This window comes from Arachis hypogaea, chromosome 13, assembly GCF_003086295.3.
Source record: "Arachis hypogaea cultivar Tifrunner chromosome 13, arahy.Tifrunner.gnm2.J5K5, whole genome shotgun sequence".
Lineage (NCBI taxonomy): Eukaryota > Viridiplantae > Streptophyta > Magnoliopsida > Fabales > Fabaceae > Arachis > Arachis hypogaea.
This window is the reverse complement of record NC_092048.1, coordinates 39,133,725-39,153,469: the sequence shown is the minus strand read 5'-3', so window position 1 is coordinate 39,153,469 and position 19,745 is coordinate 39,133,725. Positions and strand designations below refer to the sequence as shown.

General features: G+C 34.5%; 2 protein-coding genes across 5 annotated transcripts; one reads left to right on the top strand and one right to left on the bottom strand.

Annotated features, from left to right (window-relative positions):
* The first annotated feature begins 2,869 nt into the window (after window positions 1-2,869).
* LOC112738152 (phosphopantothenate--cysteine ligase 2) lies at window positions 2,870-6,112 on the top strand. 4 transcript variants are annotated; one of them, XM_025788470.3, is made up of 10 exons: window positions 2,870-3,107; window positions 3,330-3,477; window positions 3,642-3,765; window positions 3,886-3,930; window positions 4,007-4,092; window positions 4,563-4,615; window positions 4,743-4,802; window positions 5,059-5,160; window positions 5,551-5,670; window positions 5,753-6,112. In XM_025788470.3, exons 2-10 carry the CDS (start codon window positions 3,330-3,332, stop codon window positions 5,996-5,998), a joined length of 984 nt encoding a protein of 327 aa, XP_025644255.1. In that variant the 5' UTR covers window positions 2,870-3,107; the 3' UTR covers window positions 5,999-6,112. The 4 variants fall into 4 exon arrangements, with proteins under 4 accessions (XP_025644255.1, XP_072067899.1, XP_025644254.1 ...); XM_025788469.3 differs by having other exon boundaries at window positions 2,881-3,197; XM_072211798.1 differs by having other exon boundaries at window positions 3,642-3,930.
* Window positions 6,113-8,101: 1,989 nt separating this feature from the next.
* LOC112733686 (uncharacterized) lies at window positions 8,102-10,276 on the bottom strand (the record flags this gene model as incomplete). The annotated part of the gene is made up of 5 exons (XM_025782726.2): window positions 8,102-8,465; window positions 8,692-8,831; window positions 9,367-9,504; window positions 9,779-9,863; window positions 10,211-10,276. Coding segments are annotated over 5 exons (627 nt in total), but the record flags the coding sequence as incomplete, so codon positions are not given.
* Between the last annotated feature and the right edge of the window lie 9,469 nt (window positions 10,277-19,745).

The following is a 19,745-nucleotide window of genomic DNA, read 5'->3' as shown; positions in this document are numbered from 1 at the left end:
GTGGGTTTTGTCCTAAGGGCCCGGTTCGATCGATTCGACCCGTTTGGCCTAATCTTGGGTCAAATTCTTTAAAATTAGTGTCAAAATTCTTATTTTAATTAGCTCTATCCAATTAAACTATAAAATTCGTATTTCTAATTTTTTATTAAAAATGAATTTATTGATTAATTTTTCGCTAATTTTACGGGATTTACACCGCATCAATTTGTTCTGCCTCCCATCGCTATCGTTGCCTCCGTTACGCCTCACCATCGCCAGTTATTTATGTTGCTGCCTCTCTGTTCCTCCTCGCCATAGCCATCGTGATCTGTTCCTCACCATCACCGCCTCGATTTGTTTCACTTCCCATCGCCACATTGATTTGTTCTACCTCCCATCACCATTGTCGCCTTCGTTACACCTCACCATCGCCAGTTATTTCTGTCGCTGTTGTTGTTCGCCAAAGTTGTTCCTGTCCCTTGAGCAAAATTTTTGCTTTGATCTTTTGGTATGAATGATAGTTGATATCACTAAATCATTTCTATTAAATTGAGGGATTTTTATTTGTAAGGAAAGAAATAAGAAGAAAGGAAATAGAAAGGAAAAAAAGAAAAGGAAAGAAATTGAGTGGATTTTTATTTTCTTTAGATGTATTTGAATGGAAGAAAAATAAGAAGGAAAGAAATGTTATAAAAAGACAATCTTACTCTTGTATTATAAAATATATTGAAAAAAAAAATAAAGAATAATATTAGAAGTATAGAAAAAAATAAGTTTTTTCTCTTTTTTCTTTTTAATATTGAAAAAAAAATTAGTGGGTCTCACTAATTTTTTCTGTTCTTTTTTCTTCTTCTCTAATTTTTCTCCTTAACCAAACAATGAATAATCATTTTTCTTCTCATTTCCTTTCCTCCCTATTCTTTCTTTCTATTTTTCCTTTAAATAAACATAGTCTTATACACTGTTTGGTTTAAAGAAATATGAAAGGAAAGAAAATATAGAGAAAGAAAATGGGTGAAAAATCAAATTTTTTATTGTTTGGATGACCAAAGAAGACAAAAAAAGAAAAAAGTAGAGTGGGATCCACGCAAAACTTTTTTCCTCAACTGTGAGATAAAAATTAACGAAGAAGAATAAAATAACGATGCAACTATAAATTTGTACTCTACTTAATAAAAAAAATCAAAATTCTCCATTTTACTTTTTTTCCAAATCTAAAAATTCATCTATTATGTTCTTTCCAGTTTTACAGCATCACCAAACTTCATCTTTTTTTTAAATATAATTAAAAAATTAATGATATAATCTATGAATAATTTTTATTAGTCTTTTATAAAATTATTTACTATTATATATATTTAAAAAATAATAATACATCTTTTTGTTTACCACATTTAAAAGAGGATAACTTCAAAAAAAGTATTATTATTAACAAAAATAATATATTAAAATCTTAAAATACAATTTGAATGACCTTTTCTATTAAAAAAATAACTTGAATATATTAATAAATTATAATTTATATATAATATAGGTAAATGTAGTAATTTAATTTTATTTTAATATAATTTTTTTTCTTTTTTTTCCTTTCATTCAAATAAAAAAAAATTTTATTCATTTTTTTTATCCAAACAACAAACAAAAAAATTAACTTTTTTTTCATTTTTTTTTATTTTTCATTTTGGATCCGAACAATGCCTTAATATCTAGGGGTGTACATGGATCGGGCCATACCGGGTTTGACTTAACTTAGACCCGATCCGAAATATAGACCGGGCCTAATTTTTAGACCTTAACCCTATCTTAGACCCGATGAAACCTACGCACCTTCGGGCCGGGTGAAAACCGGATAAAAATCGGGTGAAAATCGAGTCTTTAGCATGTAAAAATCACCTAATCTCCAACCATTATTTCACAATTCACATAGTAAAATTCACTTAAAAAAATATAACAAGAACCAATCCTTCTTTAAAATTAAAGCAAAACCATAATCAATACTAATATTGTCTAATAACACCAAATATTTAAATCAATACAAATAACACAATATTATGCATTAGTCTAAAGTCTTATACATTTTAAACATAAAACATTAACTTATAATCTTATAATGACTAATAGCACAAAATATTAAGGTTTACAATATTTAAATTCCACATAAGAATAGCCATCATCCATCACTAAGGCTGCGTTTGTTTTCGAGAACAGGATAGGACAAGATACTGAGAACAGGACAGGACAAGACACTGATGGACAGAGACACAAAATTTTGTGTTCTTGTATTCTGTTTGGTGATAAACTAGAACAAATTATGAAAATCCAATTTATTCTCATTTTTTTCATTCAAAAAATTTGAGATGAAAAATATAATAATAAAATATATAATTATGAAAAATTAACAAAAATAAAGAAAGAAAAAATAAAAAATAAGTTGTGTCCCTTATTAGTGTCTCCGTGTCCTTCCTGTCAGGATGGACACAAAATACACTAATTTAGTGTCTCTGGACACACTGTCTCTGTCCATGTCTCCTCTGCCAAACACAATTTTGTGTCTCTGTGTCCCTGTCTCAGTGTCCTGTCTCTGTAAACAAACGCAGCCTAATAACACAAAATATTAATTGTGTATGATGACCGGGCCGAGTTCGGGTAACCCGAGATATGGCCCGGACCCGACCCGAAATAATGACCGGATCTATTTTTGAGACCCTTACCCGAACTTAGACCCAATGAAATCACACTAAATTAGCTCCTAAAGTGTTCGGAGCCGGGCCAGACCAGGCTGGGCCATGTACACCCCTATTAATATCTATCCATTTGCTGACTGCTGCTTTCATCATCTATTCATCTTCAATTTCTGGTTCAATTTATTGTTAAGACCCGGTTTAAAATTGGCCCGAACTGTTTGGATATTATCGAGTGAGGGGTCGGGTATGGGTGCAGAAAATGGACCCAGTCATAATTTAAGGTGGGGTTCCGAATTCTTGAGAGAATCTAATTCCTTTGCTCTCCAAACACCACGCTAATCTTAATCTTCATGGACCAATTGTCGGCTATTAATCAAAACTATTTCTTCCTGAAAGTTTGGATTATATAAAACTTGAACCCAATCGCTTCATAAACATGCAACAGTAAGATTCTGATTCTTCTCCCTAACTAACTAATTTTGAATTTCATTTGTGCGAATAATAACCCCCAAATCTGAAAGTCTTTCCTTCAAGGTTAGATATTCTATCCTGAGCACCCAAAAAAATTGATTTTTTTTTGGTTATATATTTTACTTTTCTAATTCCTTCTGCTTTATCTCTCATGGGTTTGAATGATAAATGACATTGTGGGTGTAATTGTTTCAGATGGATGCACCAAATGGATCCCAAGATACTGAGCAAACCCTTGATTCACAAGTCAAAGCGTTCTTTGATTCTGCTCCACCTCTCCAGAATAGGAATGATATCATTCAGAAATTGAATCACTTCATTCAGCTGAATTCTTTATCTTCAGGCAAGTGATTGTGACAGTGACACTCTTTTGTATCGTATTGTATTGTGTTCTAAACCATTAAAAATTATGCTTTCTTTTATTGGCATTTCTCCTTTTGTGTTTTTTTATGCTTGCCCTGCATAATGTGTGGTGGATTTTTGTTGTTGTTGTTGTTGCCTTCACAGAAAATGGGATAGGTAAGAGAATTGTTTGTGTGACTTCTGGTGGCACCACTGCTCCATTGGAGCAGCGGTGCGTTCGCTATGTTGACAACTTTAGTTCAGGTCATAGGGGAGCCACATCCACTGAGTATTTGTTCTTGCACTTGCTCTTGTTCTTGTTCTTGTCAATGAAACTTTTTCTTGGATATTTGTTTGGTGATCTCTTGGAGGGGAATGAATACAATGTTGCTGATTGTGTTGAGTGTAGGTATTTTCTGAAGGCAGGATATGCTGTGATCTTCTTGTACCGGAGGTGAATTTTTCTGTGTATCCTTCTTTTATGTTTGTTTTTTGTGTGTTGTTGCTTACTACCTGTAACTCTTGTTCAGAGGAAGTTTTCAGCCATTCTGTAGATCCCTTCCTGATGATCCCTTACTTGATTGCTTTGAGGCCACCGAAGGATTAAACATTCAAGGTCTTTGGTTTCTGCTTCATCCTCTTCTTGTACCATTAAAAAAGGGAAGGAAAAGAATATAAATAAAATGATCCAATAACTCTACTAGGCGATGCTTCACATTAGAATTTGCACTAAAAATTGTGATAAACTGAAATAAAAGACTTGATCATGTAGGTCGTTAGTTGTATAAAACAATGATGTTAAGTGCCTTGTAAGTTTTTTCCCCTCTTCTTCCTCTAGAAGATTCTTAATTTTTATCTTGATTCGCTAAAGGCTGACAAAATTCCATCATATATATAATTTCATCATATAATGCAATTTTTTTGCTTTTTAATCTTGTCTTTAGATGAAGACCACTCAAAGTGATACTTAATTGGATATTTTGTAATGATGTTATTTTGCATGCCCACTTCATTTCATCTTATTTTGCTGTTTTATTCAAACATATGGGTTTTCTGCATTTTGCTGAATGCTGTTATATACTTCAGTCGGTGAGGCTTATTCTAAAGCAGTGAAGACCGCTATCGTGGATCATCATGCTGTATGATCTGTAGCTAAGATTTTGTCATTTCATCGTCTTTTTTTTTTTTTTTTTTTTTTTTTTTTTTTTTTTTTCATTTTGTCTTTGTTAATAAGTATAGCCTTACTATGATATCATACTATTGCAGGCAGTGAATAGTGGTCTCCTGTTAAAGCTTCCCTTCAGCACTATATTTGAGTATCTTCAGGTTAGCTTCACTTCACTATAATTTCTTTGTATTAATTTCATGTAAAAAAATACAGCGCAATCTGTTACGTGGTGTATATAGTTTCTTCCTCTCTTGGTGTTTGCCAGCAATAATTTGTTTATTTTTTATTTTTCATTTCCATGGGTTCATCAGATTGTTAGAGCCACTTGTTATTTTGTAGCTTAACTTTAAGTGTTTAATAATTATATATCTTGGCACAAATTGATCATTGATAAATATGTTTTTTATTTTGTAGATGCTGCAAATAATTTCAAAGCCAATGAAGGATATTGGCCCACGTGCAATGTTCTTTCTTGCTGCTGCAGTATCTGACTTTTATGTTCCTTGGAAGGACATGGTATAAAATTGATATGTTGATTCTTCTTTCCATGAAAGTTTCATCCCTTATTAACTTCAATTTTGGCTTGAATGATTTTGTAATATGTTAAGATACAAGAATATTAACCATGTCAATTTCAACATCTGTGCTAGAGTTAGTTATTATTTAGAGAATTAGCATACAGATAACACTGTATAACTTAATTAGTCCTGCTTAGATTGTGAAAACTGAAAAGTATAAGCAGAAAAACATTTATTGAATCATCGAAACTATTTAAGGGTTATTTTGAGATTGATGATCATCGTGAAAATTGCTCTGCAAAGCTAGGATCTTGAAATTAAAACACCTCAATTCATAAAATATATTTGACTTGGTAATATCTACTTGCTATATATTTATCCTATGCAGGTAGAACATAAAATTCAATCTGGATCTCACATCTTGGATGTGAAACTTGTTCAAGTGCCAAAGATGCTATCAGTGCTTAGGAAAGATTGGGCACCCGTTGCTTTTTGCATATCTTTCAAGGTATTGATGGGTTGGATATTTGGTCTTTATAATTTTTTGGAGTGATATTGTAATAGACTTACCTTTCCTCCCTGGTTAACAGTTAGAGACAGATTCAAACATTCTTATAAAAAAGGCGCGGGGTGCTCTCGAGAAGTACAATATGCATGCTGTTGTTGCGAACGAGCTCTCCACGCGCAAAGAGCAAGTGGTGGTTGTCACCATTGACGACAAGATTACGGTTCAACGAGATAAGAGTAAGGCTGATGATGATGTAGAGAATCCCCTCATTAAGCTTCTTTCTCAGAGACATTCAGCTTACATTGAGGATTCGAAGAGAATGAGGTGAATCACTTTTTGAGTTTGACCTTTTCCACGACTTCTCCATGTTGCAATTCCATGGCAAGACAACTCTCATTGTATGTAATAAAACCATGAATAAATGAAAAGAAGGATTACACAATATAGATATATTGAGATTGTGGTTTAAGTAAATAAAGGAAGAGAAAATAGAAATAAAGGGTGTTAAAAAGGAGATAGTTTAGGAATAGATATATTGAGATTGTGGTTACAAATTTTCTACTTTTTTGAATATTTAACCATTAACGTGTTTTGGATATTCAATTATGCATACTGGGACCAAATAACGCATTAACCATATTGGATTTAGCTTGTTTAAAGTATAGTATATGGTACATCTCAATCATTGATGGAGGAAATAAAAATCAATAATTCATAATTTTTCAAAGATAATTTTTACTACATATGCATACATAACTACATATGCATACATAACTACATATGCATACAGGATGTCTAGGATTTCCTATCAAAGTAATTAAGTGCTACAATTGGGAAAGTAAAATCTCATTCATCTTTATACTGTAAGTTACAAAATACATATATGTACATCTATATTCCTTATAATAATAATAATAAAATATTAGCTATTGATAAGCATAGTTATCAAATCCGGCTCGACCTGACCGGTTCGACTGGAACCCGGTTTGATCTGACGGGCTTACGTTAAAACTGGTGATCCGGCCGGTTAATTCAACCCGGTCCGGGTTGTGCTTTTCCTTTCAAAAAAAAAAAAAAAAAAAAAAGAAACGACGTCGTTTCGCTTTCAGATCCCCCCCTCCCCTTTCAACGAACCCTAATGGCTATTCCCCCCTCCCCATTGCCCATAATCTGAGAAATCAAATCAGTCTAATTCCAGTGGAAGTGTGGAACCCCCCCGGGTGCTCGTCTCCGTTCTCTCTGATCCTTCGTCGTCGACACTCGACAGTCGCTCACCCTCACCTCGTCACTCCATCGTCTCTCCCCTCACCTCGTTACTTTGTCGCCTCTCCGCTCACCTCGTCACTCTCGGTCTCTCACGGTCACAGCCTCACCTCGTCGCTCTCAGTCTCTCACTTCGTCTCCTCACCTCGTCGTCGTCGCGGTCCCGTGCTCCTGCCCTACGTTCACTTCGTCGGCGACAGAAAGTTCACAAAAGACATCTATGCATCTGCTCCCTCGGGTCAGTCGGGTGGTGGTGGACGTCTTCTTGGTCGCGGTCTGGGAACCAGTTATCCAGGTGAGCTCCCTTCAAGTTTTTTACCATGGTCTTTTACTAGAAATCTAGAATTGTTGAATACTGAACCTGGTAGTTGCTGTTGACTGTTGTAATTGAATTTTAGAATTGTTGAAGCTGAGCATATTTTAGTTAGTATTATTATTGAATCTGGTGGTTATTACTATTGTATTTGATTTTTTAGAGTTATTGAATCTGATGGTTATTACTTTAGTTAGAATTATTGTTTAACTTGAATCTAATGGTTGCTGATGTTGTATTTAGTTTTTTGGCGTTGTTGTTTGTTGCTGGTTGCTGTGTTTTAGAGTTGCTGTGTTGTATAGTTGCTGTGTTTTTTAGAACTGTTGTTGTTTATTGCTGGATTTTTTTAGAGTTGCTGTTTGTTCACTTTGTTGAATCACAAAGTCAGTGAACTTTGGTGAAATGGTGGCAATTGCTGTATTGCTTAAAAACTGACTTAAGTAAATCTTTTGTTGTTGAAAATATTTTTGGTTTCTTTTGCTAGAATTTTAAAAATGTCTTCATCTCAAACACCATCAGAAACACCACCATCTCAAGAACAAGCATCATCAACAACTTCTACCCCTGATCTTGCCACTAAAAGAATTTATAATAATGCTATGGAAGATATTGATGCAAATCAAAATGAAAAAAATGTTGATCAAGCTCTAAATTTGTCCTATGAAGATGTTGATGCCAACTTAAAGCTCACCCCTTGGACTTGATTTAATGTTTGTGTTATCTTTCACTTGCTCTTGTTGATATAAATTGAAAACATATTTTGTACTAAAGACTAGTTTATTATCTTTTTTTTTTTAGATTATTAGTTATGTTTAAGACTTGATATTAGATTATTAATGTTTGTAAAGACTTACATTTTAAGTTTTAAGACATTATTTTAATTTTATTTATATAATTTTATACTTTTTTAATTATGACCGGATTCAGTGACCCACCGGTTGAACCAGTAATCCGATGACCCGATCATATTACCGGTTCGGTTCCGATAACTATGTTGATAAGTGAGAATTATGTCCCATTTTCATTCATCACTATCTAATTCAAGACCTTCTGCTGCCAAGAGCTGGCTGATATGTTTATCTTGATCTTGCTCAGCCTTTCTTCTCATCAAATCTCTTTTCTTGAGAACAAGTGTGTGCCTTTTAAGGGTATTGGAGAAATTCTTAGCAGCAGCTGCCTTCTCTCTAGCCAGAATCTTCCTTGCCTCATCAGGATCCGTCTAAGATTTTACAAACTATTTCAGTCACATAAAAGTAAAAAAAAAAAAGAAAATGAAAAAAAAAAGCATGTTATACTGTTGCCATTTCAAAACACAAATTCTACTTTAGGGTGAAAAACTACTTCCTTCTATTCAAAATAACTGTTGTTTTGACTTAATTTATGCCCTGTATTCTTTAAAATTCACTCAAACCTGGAAGTGATAAATTTTAAGTATGCCCTAATACCTTTGAACGAGAAAGTTGACGGACACGTAGATTCAACTCTTGTTGCTGCTGCTCAGCCCAAGCAGCAACTGCCATATCACCACGTTGATCAAAAGCTTTTTGCTTTTTCATTAGCCACTCCATCCATGTCTCAGACGCCTGAAGGAATCAAAACACCACTTCAATTGACATTTGACAATATGAAGAGAAGTAATGTGTTATGAGATTACAAAAAGAAGAAAGGATATGGTCACGGATTTCACAAATCAAACTTAGACACTCTCCTATGATTCAAAAGATAAAAAAGTGACAAGAAAGCATCATAAATGCATTCTCCATAGGAAACACAAAACAGTAATATCTGATTAAGTAACTCAATCTGGCACGCTTATACAAGGGAAGAAATTGATAGCATGTCCTACTTTGCTATAGGATTGTAAGATTGAGGAATAAGGCAATTTAATATATCAATATGTGAACACTTTGTATGTCAAACTGTTTCAATCGTAGACATAGTTTTACTCACCAACCTTTGAAGTATAGAAATTAAAAGACAATGCACACAACATGTTCCAAAAAGGTTAAAAGTTAGAAAAGCAAAAGTTAAACATATTGAAGTTCCTCTATGAAAGATAAAACTTAACAAGTAACTAGAATCAACTGCGAAGATAGTCAGATGCATAAAAGATATTCCCTTCAGAGGGTTGACTCGGTTATCCATATCATACTGTCTTCGCTTCTCATTGTCTATAAGCAATTCATAAGCAGCTTGGATCTTAATGAACCTAGCTTCTGCTGTTTCGCCTTCCTCAAGGGTTCCTCTACCATCATAGACTGGAATAGTGAAGTAGAGTTACTATATGTATTCAGACATTTTCATCTTAGAAAACAACACAAGCACAGTGGAACTGTACTTCTAGCAAACTACTAGTATCCAAGACAAGATGTAAATGCCACAATGCAAAGTAGTCGCAGAAACTAAGCTTCAAGTTAAATGGCCATATGAACATATTGCTTCTAGATGTGATAAGATAGGCCATCATTAATCAGTGTTACATACAACCCTTCAATGAAGCAGTGGCTGGAATTAACAAATATAGTTACATACCATCTGGATGATAGAATTTAGCCAATCGTGGATAAGCGCTCTTTATCTGTTCTTCATCAGCATCTCTGTCCAATTCTGTTGTTTCAGCATAGTCAATTCAAGAATCAACTGTCAAAACAAGTATCCATAGGAAGTTTCCCATCCCTATTCTCTTCCTACAACAAAGGCTAACATCATTTACACCACTACACAACCAACCATTCGCGAATGAAGGTGACAACCCCAAATGCATTGAATTCAATAATAACTAGAAGTTTTCAAAAAAAAAAAAAAATCAGTAAAAAGTTTCAACTTTAGCAAAACCCAAATTATAATCGGTGGTCTTTTCAGCTGCAAGACTCTGTTTTGGCTGATTTTTTTCCCCCTTTTCTTCCTTTTTCGTTGTTTTCGGGAAAAGGAACGAACTTTAGAGTGAAAAGTTTCAGTATTTTACCAAGGGGATTGTTGTTCGTCCCAATTTGAAGCCTTGACCAGAGTTCTCCTCTGATTAACGCGAAACCATAGTCAAGTCCTGCTCGAACCCCAGGAATCGATGAGCCAGGAAGAGTATAACGAAAAAGAGGGAAAATGGGAATCGCAATTAGGGTTCCTTAAAGAAGCCCTGGTTTGAAACAGGTATCTGCAAGTAATGAAAGAAGAGAAGAACAGTGTGTGAGGCCTACACAGGGTTATGAAATTGCTCATAATGTTCCGGTGAAATTTTGGAAGTTCTTCCACCTGAAAATCAATGCAACGATGCAACGCAGAAACTAGAACCACCCAAGTGCAAAGTCCCCCCCCCCCCTAGGATACGCGATGGCCCTCGATGACAACGAACCTCTGATGCTCTGAGTTTAATAATATGTGAATCTTACGGAATCTTTGAATCTTTGCAGTTCTTATTTTCCTTTCCTTCCTTTTATTATTTATTTTTCTGAAATTTTCCTCAATCTCAATTCTCGGGAGCAATTTTTGTATGCACGAAGTTTATAGTTATGAAGTGCGAGTGTGTTAAAAATTACCCACTAAAATTAATTATTAGTATAAAATATATATTAAAATATAAATATATATTAAAAATAAATTAAATTATATATATATATAAATATAAATATATTAATGACTAATTTTAGTAGTTAATTTTAATATATAAATAATATTTTTATAAAATTTATTAAATAATTTATTAAATTTAACTAAATTATCATCTAATAATTTTTAACAGTCAATTTTATATAAAAATAATTAGAAGTGTTTTACTTTATAGAATAAAAATTTTTCGGTTCTTTCTAATTAGATTGTTTAGATGATTTTTTTAAAAAAATTTTAAAAATTAATTATTTTTATCAATGTAATAATATATAATTAATTATACATTGCAATATTTATTTTTATTATGTAATATTTAATTATTTATCAAGTTAATTTAATTTTAATGTATTAAATCAGGTATTTGTGATTAAATAAATTTTTAAAGAGTAAATTTAAAAAATAATTATTTTTATTAATATATTAATACTAATTATCTGTATAAAATTGATATAAAATTAAATTTTTTTATTAATTTTTTAATAATTAATTATTAGGGTTTTTTTTTCTTAAAAAAATTAAAAGTAAGGAAAATTATAAAGATCAATCATATTATATATAAGGTGAAAATTTTGATAGCTAAAAATTGTTAGATGATAATTTAATCAAATATGTTAAATTATTTAACAATTTTTAATGATTAACTTCACATAATAACAACTACTTGTAAATTTTTAACTATGGATATACTAAAATTAATTATCAAATCAATCATTTATATAAAATACATATAAAATATAAAATACATATTAAAGTTGATTAAATAATGCAATAATTATATACAAATGTGTGTACATAACATTTGTTTAATTTTAATCACGGTTGAATTCATAATTTTTATCATATCAGAGTCCTATTATTTTAATTCAAGATGATTAGGTTCTCAATTTATCATTTTAACCACTACTTCACTTTAGAATTCTTTTTTTTTTTTTTAAATCCTATATTGCTTGCTGTCTTCTTATCATCATCCACGCTCTCGTCCCCCATCCTCTGTAAAAAGATGTGACTGTTTGATTCTTTTTAGAAAAAATTAATTATCTTATGTATTTAATTACATACTTTTGTTTTAAAGATTTTACAGTGAACAAATTTTACAAAATCAAAGATACAACTAAGCTTTTGTTTGTTTTTTTTTTAACTTTTACAAAAGTCATGGTGAATCAATGACATTACCGCAAAGAGGCTCATTATTTTAGATATGCCAGCTATATGTGAGTTATGCGTTGATATGGAATATGGGAGTGCTATACATAGATGTGGGACAGTTTTTGCTGAGACCTGATGGAAGAAATCAGACCATCTGAATTCTGTACAAAAAAATTTGGATAACCAAATCGGATGGTCCGAGTTGTGAGGGAGGAAAAATTTTGAATTTTAGGAGTGACTAATCGGACCATCCGATTAGTAATTTTTTTTCTAAAATCAAATCGGACCGTCCGAATTTGATTAATAAATATTTGAATACGTTAACGGTAATCGCTGGGTCCGAGTTGAGTATAATATATATATATATTTTTACATTATATAAGTGTGAGTAGCTCGTATTGGACTGATTAGAGCAGTTCTTCAATTCATCATCTTCTTCCCTCAGCACCTCCATCTATCTTTCTCTGTTCTTTCGAACGAAGAAAAATAACTTGAGTGTGAAGTTTATTCATGTGAGTGAGAAAAATGGATAATAGAGTCTTACTGAAAGTATATTATTTCGGTCAGATTTTGTTAGAAACAAATGAAGGAGTGAAATTTATTTGTGAAAATTCGTTAGATATTGTTATTCCATTCACAATCTCATTCGAGGAACTAAAAGGTGTAATTTGTGAGAAGATAGAATCTGGGTTGTCTAGGAGAATACAGGTATTTTATACAGGTATCCCATACCGGTATTTGGTGGATTCGTTCAATTTCAGACGAAATATGTAACTGATGAAGCGAGCATGCAAGAGATGTTTTCAATGTACATTGAAAGTCGCGGTCAGATATCGTTTATTGAAGTGTATGTTGAATTCGAACAGTCTGAAGCCGACCTAAATATTGAACGGGAAGATTACAACAGCGACAGTGAGGAAGAGTTTGAAAGCAATTACGAAGTTGTTGGTCCAGATGGAGACGAAGACCAAGGTGACGGCACTATGGCACCAAATGTGACTGACGTGGCAAATACACTCGCAAACGAACATCCGTTTGAGGAGCCGTCTTTCATGCGAGTTTTGGACTTGGAAGCCATGCATGCTTCGAAGTTTCCGGAGTATACGAATGCAGGCACGTAATTGCCTATATGTATATACGAAGGATTAGAATTTTATAATAATTTATATTGATCGATGTGACCAAATAGTTACGTGACATGTGATAATATACGTAATTAGCATTTGTTTCTGTGTTTGTTTAGTTAATAATATTATTTCTAGTTAGTCATTGTTTAAGTTAAATATTAATTATTGTTTATTAATTAGTATTTATTTATGTGCTTATGCTTTTAATTAGTGTTTATTAATTATATTAAGTTTGATATAATGATTATTGATTTACTTTTAATTGCACTTATTAAATATTTGTGTATTAAATATTTACGCTACGGCTGTCGTCGTGGTAGAAATTCCTGTTGTCGTAGATGGTGAATTTGCTGTGAGAATGGAATTCAATTCCAGGAAAGCTGTTATTAGAGTAATGAAAGATTATACTATCCGAAGAGGTGTAGACTACCAGGTTTATGAGTCGGAGCCGCTGACATTTTATGCCAAATGTACGCAGTATGGGTCAGGTTGTGATTGGCTTATCAGGGTTAGCATGATTAGTAGAAAGTACTGTTGGGTTATAATGAGGTATAATGGTAGTCACACTTGCACCAGAGCAACCATTTTTCAGGATCATTCGAAGTTGGATTCGAACACAATTGCAGAAGCAATAAAGCCGTTGGTTGAGGCTGACCCCTCGATAAAGGTGAAATTAGTTATTGCAGAAGTACATTCGAATTTAATTACACTATCAGCTATCGGAAAGCATGGTTGGCTAAGCAAAAGCCAGTGGAAAAATATTTGGAGGTTGGGAAGCATCTTACGAAGCTTCGCCTATATAGTTTGAGGCCATGTGTCATAAGGAGCCATCAGCAGTTGTCCATTTTGAGACTATGCCTGCATATCAAGGCGATGACTTGGTTACTGATATCCGGGTGTTGCATAGAGTCTTCTGGAGTTATTACCCATGTATTAGAGTATTCAGACATTGTAAACTAGTTGTCTAAGTAGACGGGACTCACTTGTACGGAAAGTATAAGGGTTGTCTGTTGGTTGCAGTTTCACAGGATGGTAACAACAATATCATCCTAATTGCATTTGTTATTGTGGAGGGAGAGACTTCTGATGTGTGGCACTTTTTTCTGAGTAACCAGCGACAACATGTAGTGACTCGAGATGGTATGGGACTGATCTCTGACCGACGCGAATCCATCAATGCAGCTGTGGCCCGCATTAACGGAGCTTGGTCGCCTCCCAGAGCTTTTCACATGTTTTGCATCAGGCATATAGAGTCGAATTTTTTAAGAAAGTTCAAGGCACTGTACCTACAAAAACTTATCGTCAATATAGGTAACCTCGTTGTAATTTGAAGTTCATTATTAACAGTGTACTGTTATTGGTTTTTTTTTTTGTGATTTGTCCTTTCTTATTGTGCAGGATATTCGAGGACGGTCTGCGAGTACGAATTGCGTTACCAACGTTTACGAGAACGGGGCGAGGCTTACACTAACTGGCTAAACCAAATCCCCGCGAACAGTATGCATTGGCATTCGACGGTGGTTACCGATGGGGTCACATGACGACGAACCTCGTGGAATGCATCAACTCAATCTTGAAGGGTGCACACAATCTCCCCATCACTGCACTTATCAAAGCAACTTATCGAGGCGGAGGCTCAGATTAATGCCGGCCATGTTTTTTCTAAGCTTGTGACCTCCAAATTGCATGCAAATCAACTTGCATCAGGAAACATCCAGGTGAATTGCTTCGACAGGCAAAATGAGGTCTTTGAAGTGCGTGAGATGCCAAGTGCAATGGAGTATACCGTCGACCTCCGTCGACAATGATGTGACTGCGGTGAGTTCTAGGTGGACCGAATTTCTTGTCGACATGTGTTTGCATGTTGTGAAAATCAATGACTAGATTGGCAAGTGTATGTTCTTAATGTGTATAAGATGGACCAAGTTCGACGGGTTTACCGAGCCAAGTTTAGGCCACTAGGGAATCCTACTACATGGCCTGCTTACAACAGGCCTCGATTCGTACCGAATTCGTACCTGAGACGAGTTACCAAAGGTCGTCCAAGGATGACGCGCTTCTTGAACGAGATGGACATGCGAATATTACGTCGTCCTAGGCGATGTAAGCAATGTGGGGCTGAGGGACACAGCTGTAGTAGATGCCGTCAGGTAGGTGGTGCAAGTGCCGGCAATAATGCTCAGTAGATTTATGTATTTTGCGTTAAATCCAAGTAGCTATGATATTTGCGACTCTATATAACTTATCCAAGGTATAAAGTATGTTATTTGAAACATTGTAACTGATATCAAACTACTATATGCCATTTGCGATAGAAAAGTACTCCATGATATGCATTGTAATAATACATAGAACATTCAAACGATACATAGAAAAGTGTTCGATAACATACACAATAATAATACTAACTACACAAAAGCTACTTTCTCCTTGCCCACTTTACGTCATCCACAAGATCCTTGTATTTCTTGGAGATCCTTTTGAACAGGGACGAAGTGTATTGATTAGCGCTACGACATGGCGGATCAACCCTGAGATTGTAGCCTTTAACTATTTCAGCTGGAGTTCGTGCCTCACCTGTGTATAACTTAATTAGTTGATTGAACAAGTTTATAATATAATAAAATCAACACAAATACCATACATGAATATAATATAATCAATTGACCCAGCAAGTATATAATATAAGCAAATCAACCATATATGAATATAATATAATCAATTGGCTAAAGAATAAAGCAATAATAGGACCTGCACCATCATCATCACCAGAAGCATCATTACGAGATTCTTCACTTCTTCCATGTCTTCATCTTCATCCTCCTCATCATCCTCAATACTCGTCTGTCTCTAGCTCAGCTGTCCTAGAATTTTCTTCAATTAGACCCATTAAAACACGGCGAGGGTTTTGACTATTAAGAATTCCTCTACCACTGTCACTCCTACTAGAGTTACCAGATACCAACCCTCCAGTACTAACCGAGGAAGTACGGTATGGATGCATCGCGTCCAAGGAATACCTACCAGCCATGATATCAGGCTGATGGCCGTACTGTGATTGATCTGCTTCTGCAACCATGAACCCAAGTAACTGGCTAAAAGATGCTCCATCTCCTGAGTCAAGCTGTGGAGTACCCCAATACTGTTGATGTATTAGATATGATATGGTAAACTGTGTTTGAGGTACATATGGGTTTGAGGATTGTGGTTGTTCTTGTGGAGGTGGAGGTAGAGGTGGAGGTGGAGGTGGCGGTGACTGTAGCTCCTGTTCTTCATTGTCATCATCCATAACTTGATTACCCTCGTCATTCTCTTGACCCACACGATCCGACAAGTTCAAGTGGTTGCCATATCTTGCACGGTACCAGTACATGTAAATATCCAAGGGATGCTGTGGAGGCACGGGAAGCTCAGTAAGAATATGATTATACCTGTTTGTCCACTGCATCACCCAAAATGAATGAGTCGTGGCCGTGGCCCAGTCAAGATTCTTAGGACCAATCAGGACCATTCCGTGTGCCTTGTCTAGATTCCGTTCCTGATGAGGAACTCCTTGAACGAAACCAAACTGTCGCCTAAACCTATCGGTTGCATGCCACTCAATGATTTCAAAAGACACTAACAGCACCGTAGTGCTTCACACAACCAAGTGCATGTAGATGTCTGCAGGAATTATGTCTGTATCAATGCGATCAACAACATAAGCATGCCACACAAACTGCGGAAAATAAAGAAACAGATGATTACAACCCAAATAACATTAACACTAAACCCGAATCAAATACTTCTTTAATAACTACACACCTGGCCTTCTTGGAGATCATCCAAGGCTTTCCTAAAGTGCTCAAGCGTAAGATACCTAAAGCGTCGATCTCCACGCTCCCAGTTACGTCACCTAATATGACTTAATTCATTAACACAATTGGATTCTAAATATGAAGATAGGATGTAAGTGTAAGATAATGTTACCTGTTTTCAAGTGGAAAACTGCGGGGTTCCCGAGGAACCGGCGCTAGATATGGGAGACGGATCCAAGCCCAGTTTAGCAGAAGTGTTAGCGGACCATCGATTTTCTTGCAGTCAAAATGAGATGCCTTGCATAATGACCTGTACAGGTGTGCCAGGCATGCAGATCCCTAACTGTACTGTCTGATACTGCCAAAATCACGAAGCAAAGGCAGGAACTTCCAGTGCACAGATGCCCCAGAATTGTCACCAAACAAGACTGTACCAAATAATAACATAATGTGGCACTTTACGTATCTCTGCATGCTGGTTTCGTCAACCAACTGTAATCGTTCTTTTAGATCTCGAAGCCACGTCAGTTTTATGCAGCTTGCTCTACAGTCCAACTTCCTCGGTACAATCCCAAATTGCTGCAAATACTCCACCTCTAAGGCTTCAAAACTACTCATAGTCATCCCTGTGACTGGAAGACCGTCTGTTGGAAGACCAAGAATAACAGCAACATCTTCCAATGTCACAGCACATTCACCAACAGGAAGGTGAAAGGTATGTGTGTCTGGATGCCACCTTTCGACTAGAGCATTTACCAGTACTTTCTGACATTGAACTACTCCAATTTGGAAAACATACAAGAAACCAGTAAACCGTAAATGCTCCTCAACCCTATCATTGTACCGATTCGGAGGGAGTGGGTGATCACATGTCAGATACCGTGAACTCTACAAAAACAACAACAACAACAACAACAACAACAACAACAACAACAACAACAACAACAACAACAACAACAACAACAACAAAGCCTTGTCCCACTAAGTGGGGTCGACTACATGAATCAAACGACGCCATTGTGCTCTGTCATGTATCATGTATCATGTCTACAGAGAGACCGTTTACATGTAGATCTCGTTTGACCACCTCATAAATGGTCTTCTTAGGTCTTCCTCTGTCTTTCGTCCCTTGTCCATCTTCCATCTCATCCACTCTCCTGACTGGATGTTCTATCGGTCTTTTTCTCACATGTCTAAACCACCTAAGAAGGGCAACTTAATTAGTTAATTTTTGTTAATTAGTTAATTTAGTAATTACCATGTATGACTAACCTAACCTATCAATTAATTAACTATCATTATTAAATAATTTTTACAATTAACTAAACAAGACATAATAATTGAAATCACAAAGCTATGATATATAATTTTACTAAATCCAATTTAAACAAATAATTTTACTTAATCAAATTTACTAAAGCCCCAAGTAATTAACTTAACTGCTAAATTTAATTAACAACCCTATAAATTATTTTGAATGCTTTATAAAATATAAAAAATTATGATATTATCATTATACATATTTTACTCATTCTGTTTCCAACTGAGTATTGAATTACATAATTATTTATTTATTTAGTCACTAACAATAAACTATCTTACTACTAATAATAACTAATAAATAAATTCAATTCTTGTTTAACTAATAAAATTTCACTTCATTAAACCGTCAGCTACACTAACATATTTTTTTCAATTAAAAATCTAACAACAAACAAAAAAATATTACAAAAAATTCTACCTAATTTACTCAAAATTCCCCAAACCATTTCCAAAAATTATACAACTTAAACGTAATAATTAATTATAATTTCTAAAATTATTACAAAAAAAATTTTAAACATATATTTTTACTAATCTATCACATTACATCAATTTAAATATTATCATTAATTAAAAAGTTCACTAATCAACTACAATTGTATATATATACTTTCAACAATAAATTCCCAAGTTCTAACGATAATCACAATTTCTTAACCTATATGTTCCTAAATTCACTTTCTAACAATAATAATAATAATTTTATAACATATAATATTTACTTCAATTAAATATATATTCCTAAATTTTTAACAATAATAATAAATCTGAAATATAAAAAAAATTTAAAAACTAAACTTACATAATCAGGGTGGCTGAGATAATGTATAATATGAAGTTCAGGACGATCAACATCCTTATATTTTTGTTTCTTTGGCATTGTGAATTTTTCCTTCAAATTTTCATGAAGAACAATGGGGTTTTGGAGGCTGAAGAAGAAGAAGAGAGGAAAGGGGTTGCTGGTGGGGTTCACTATGAAAGTGACTCGAAGGGAGTGAGTTGAGGTTCAAGGAAGCATGTTGGTATAAGGGGTACCGTTTTGTGGGGAAATGAACGCGCGACACGTGGCTGGGACCGCACAAATCGGACGATCCGAGTTGTGCCCTCTAATCGGACCGTCCGAGTTCCAACCTCCAAATTCTTCCGTCCGATTTCAGTCCTACTGACACCGCATGCAGGTAAAGCACCCATGTTCTTGAAAGAACGAAACTCTCGCGCGATGTAGAATTTTCACAATAAATTCGCGTTGTAAGTATAGCTTCTAGATCGACAAGAATTCCTTTCTTACAAAAGTTTGGTTGTCACAAGTAATAAACCCAATAAAATTTATAACCGAAGTATTCAAACCTCGGGTCGTCTTCTCAAGGAATTGCAGGGAGGTATGAATTATTATTGGTTATGGAAGAAGATATGTTTGTGGGGTTTTTTTAATGTATAAGATAAAAAGCAAGAATAGTAAATGGAAAAAGGAATCAACTAATAACTAGAAAAGCTCTTGGCAAG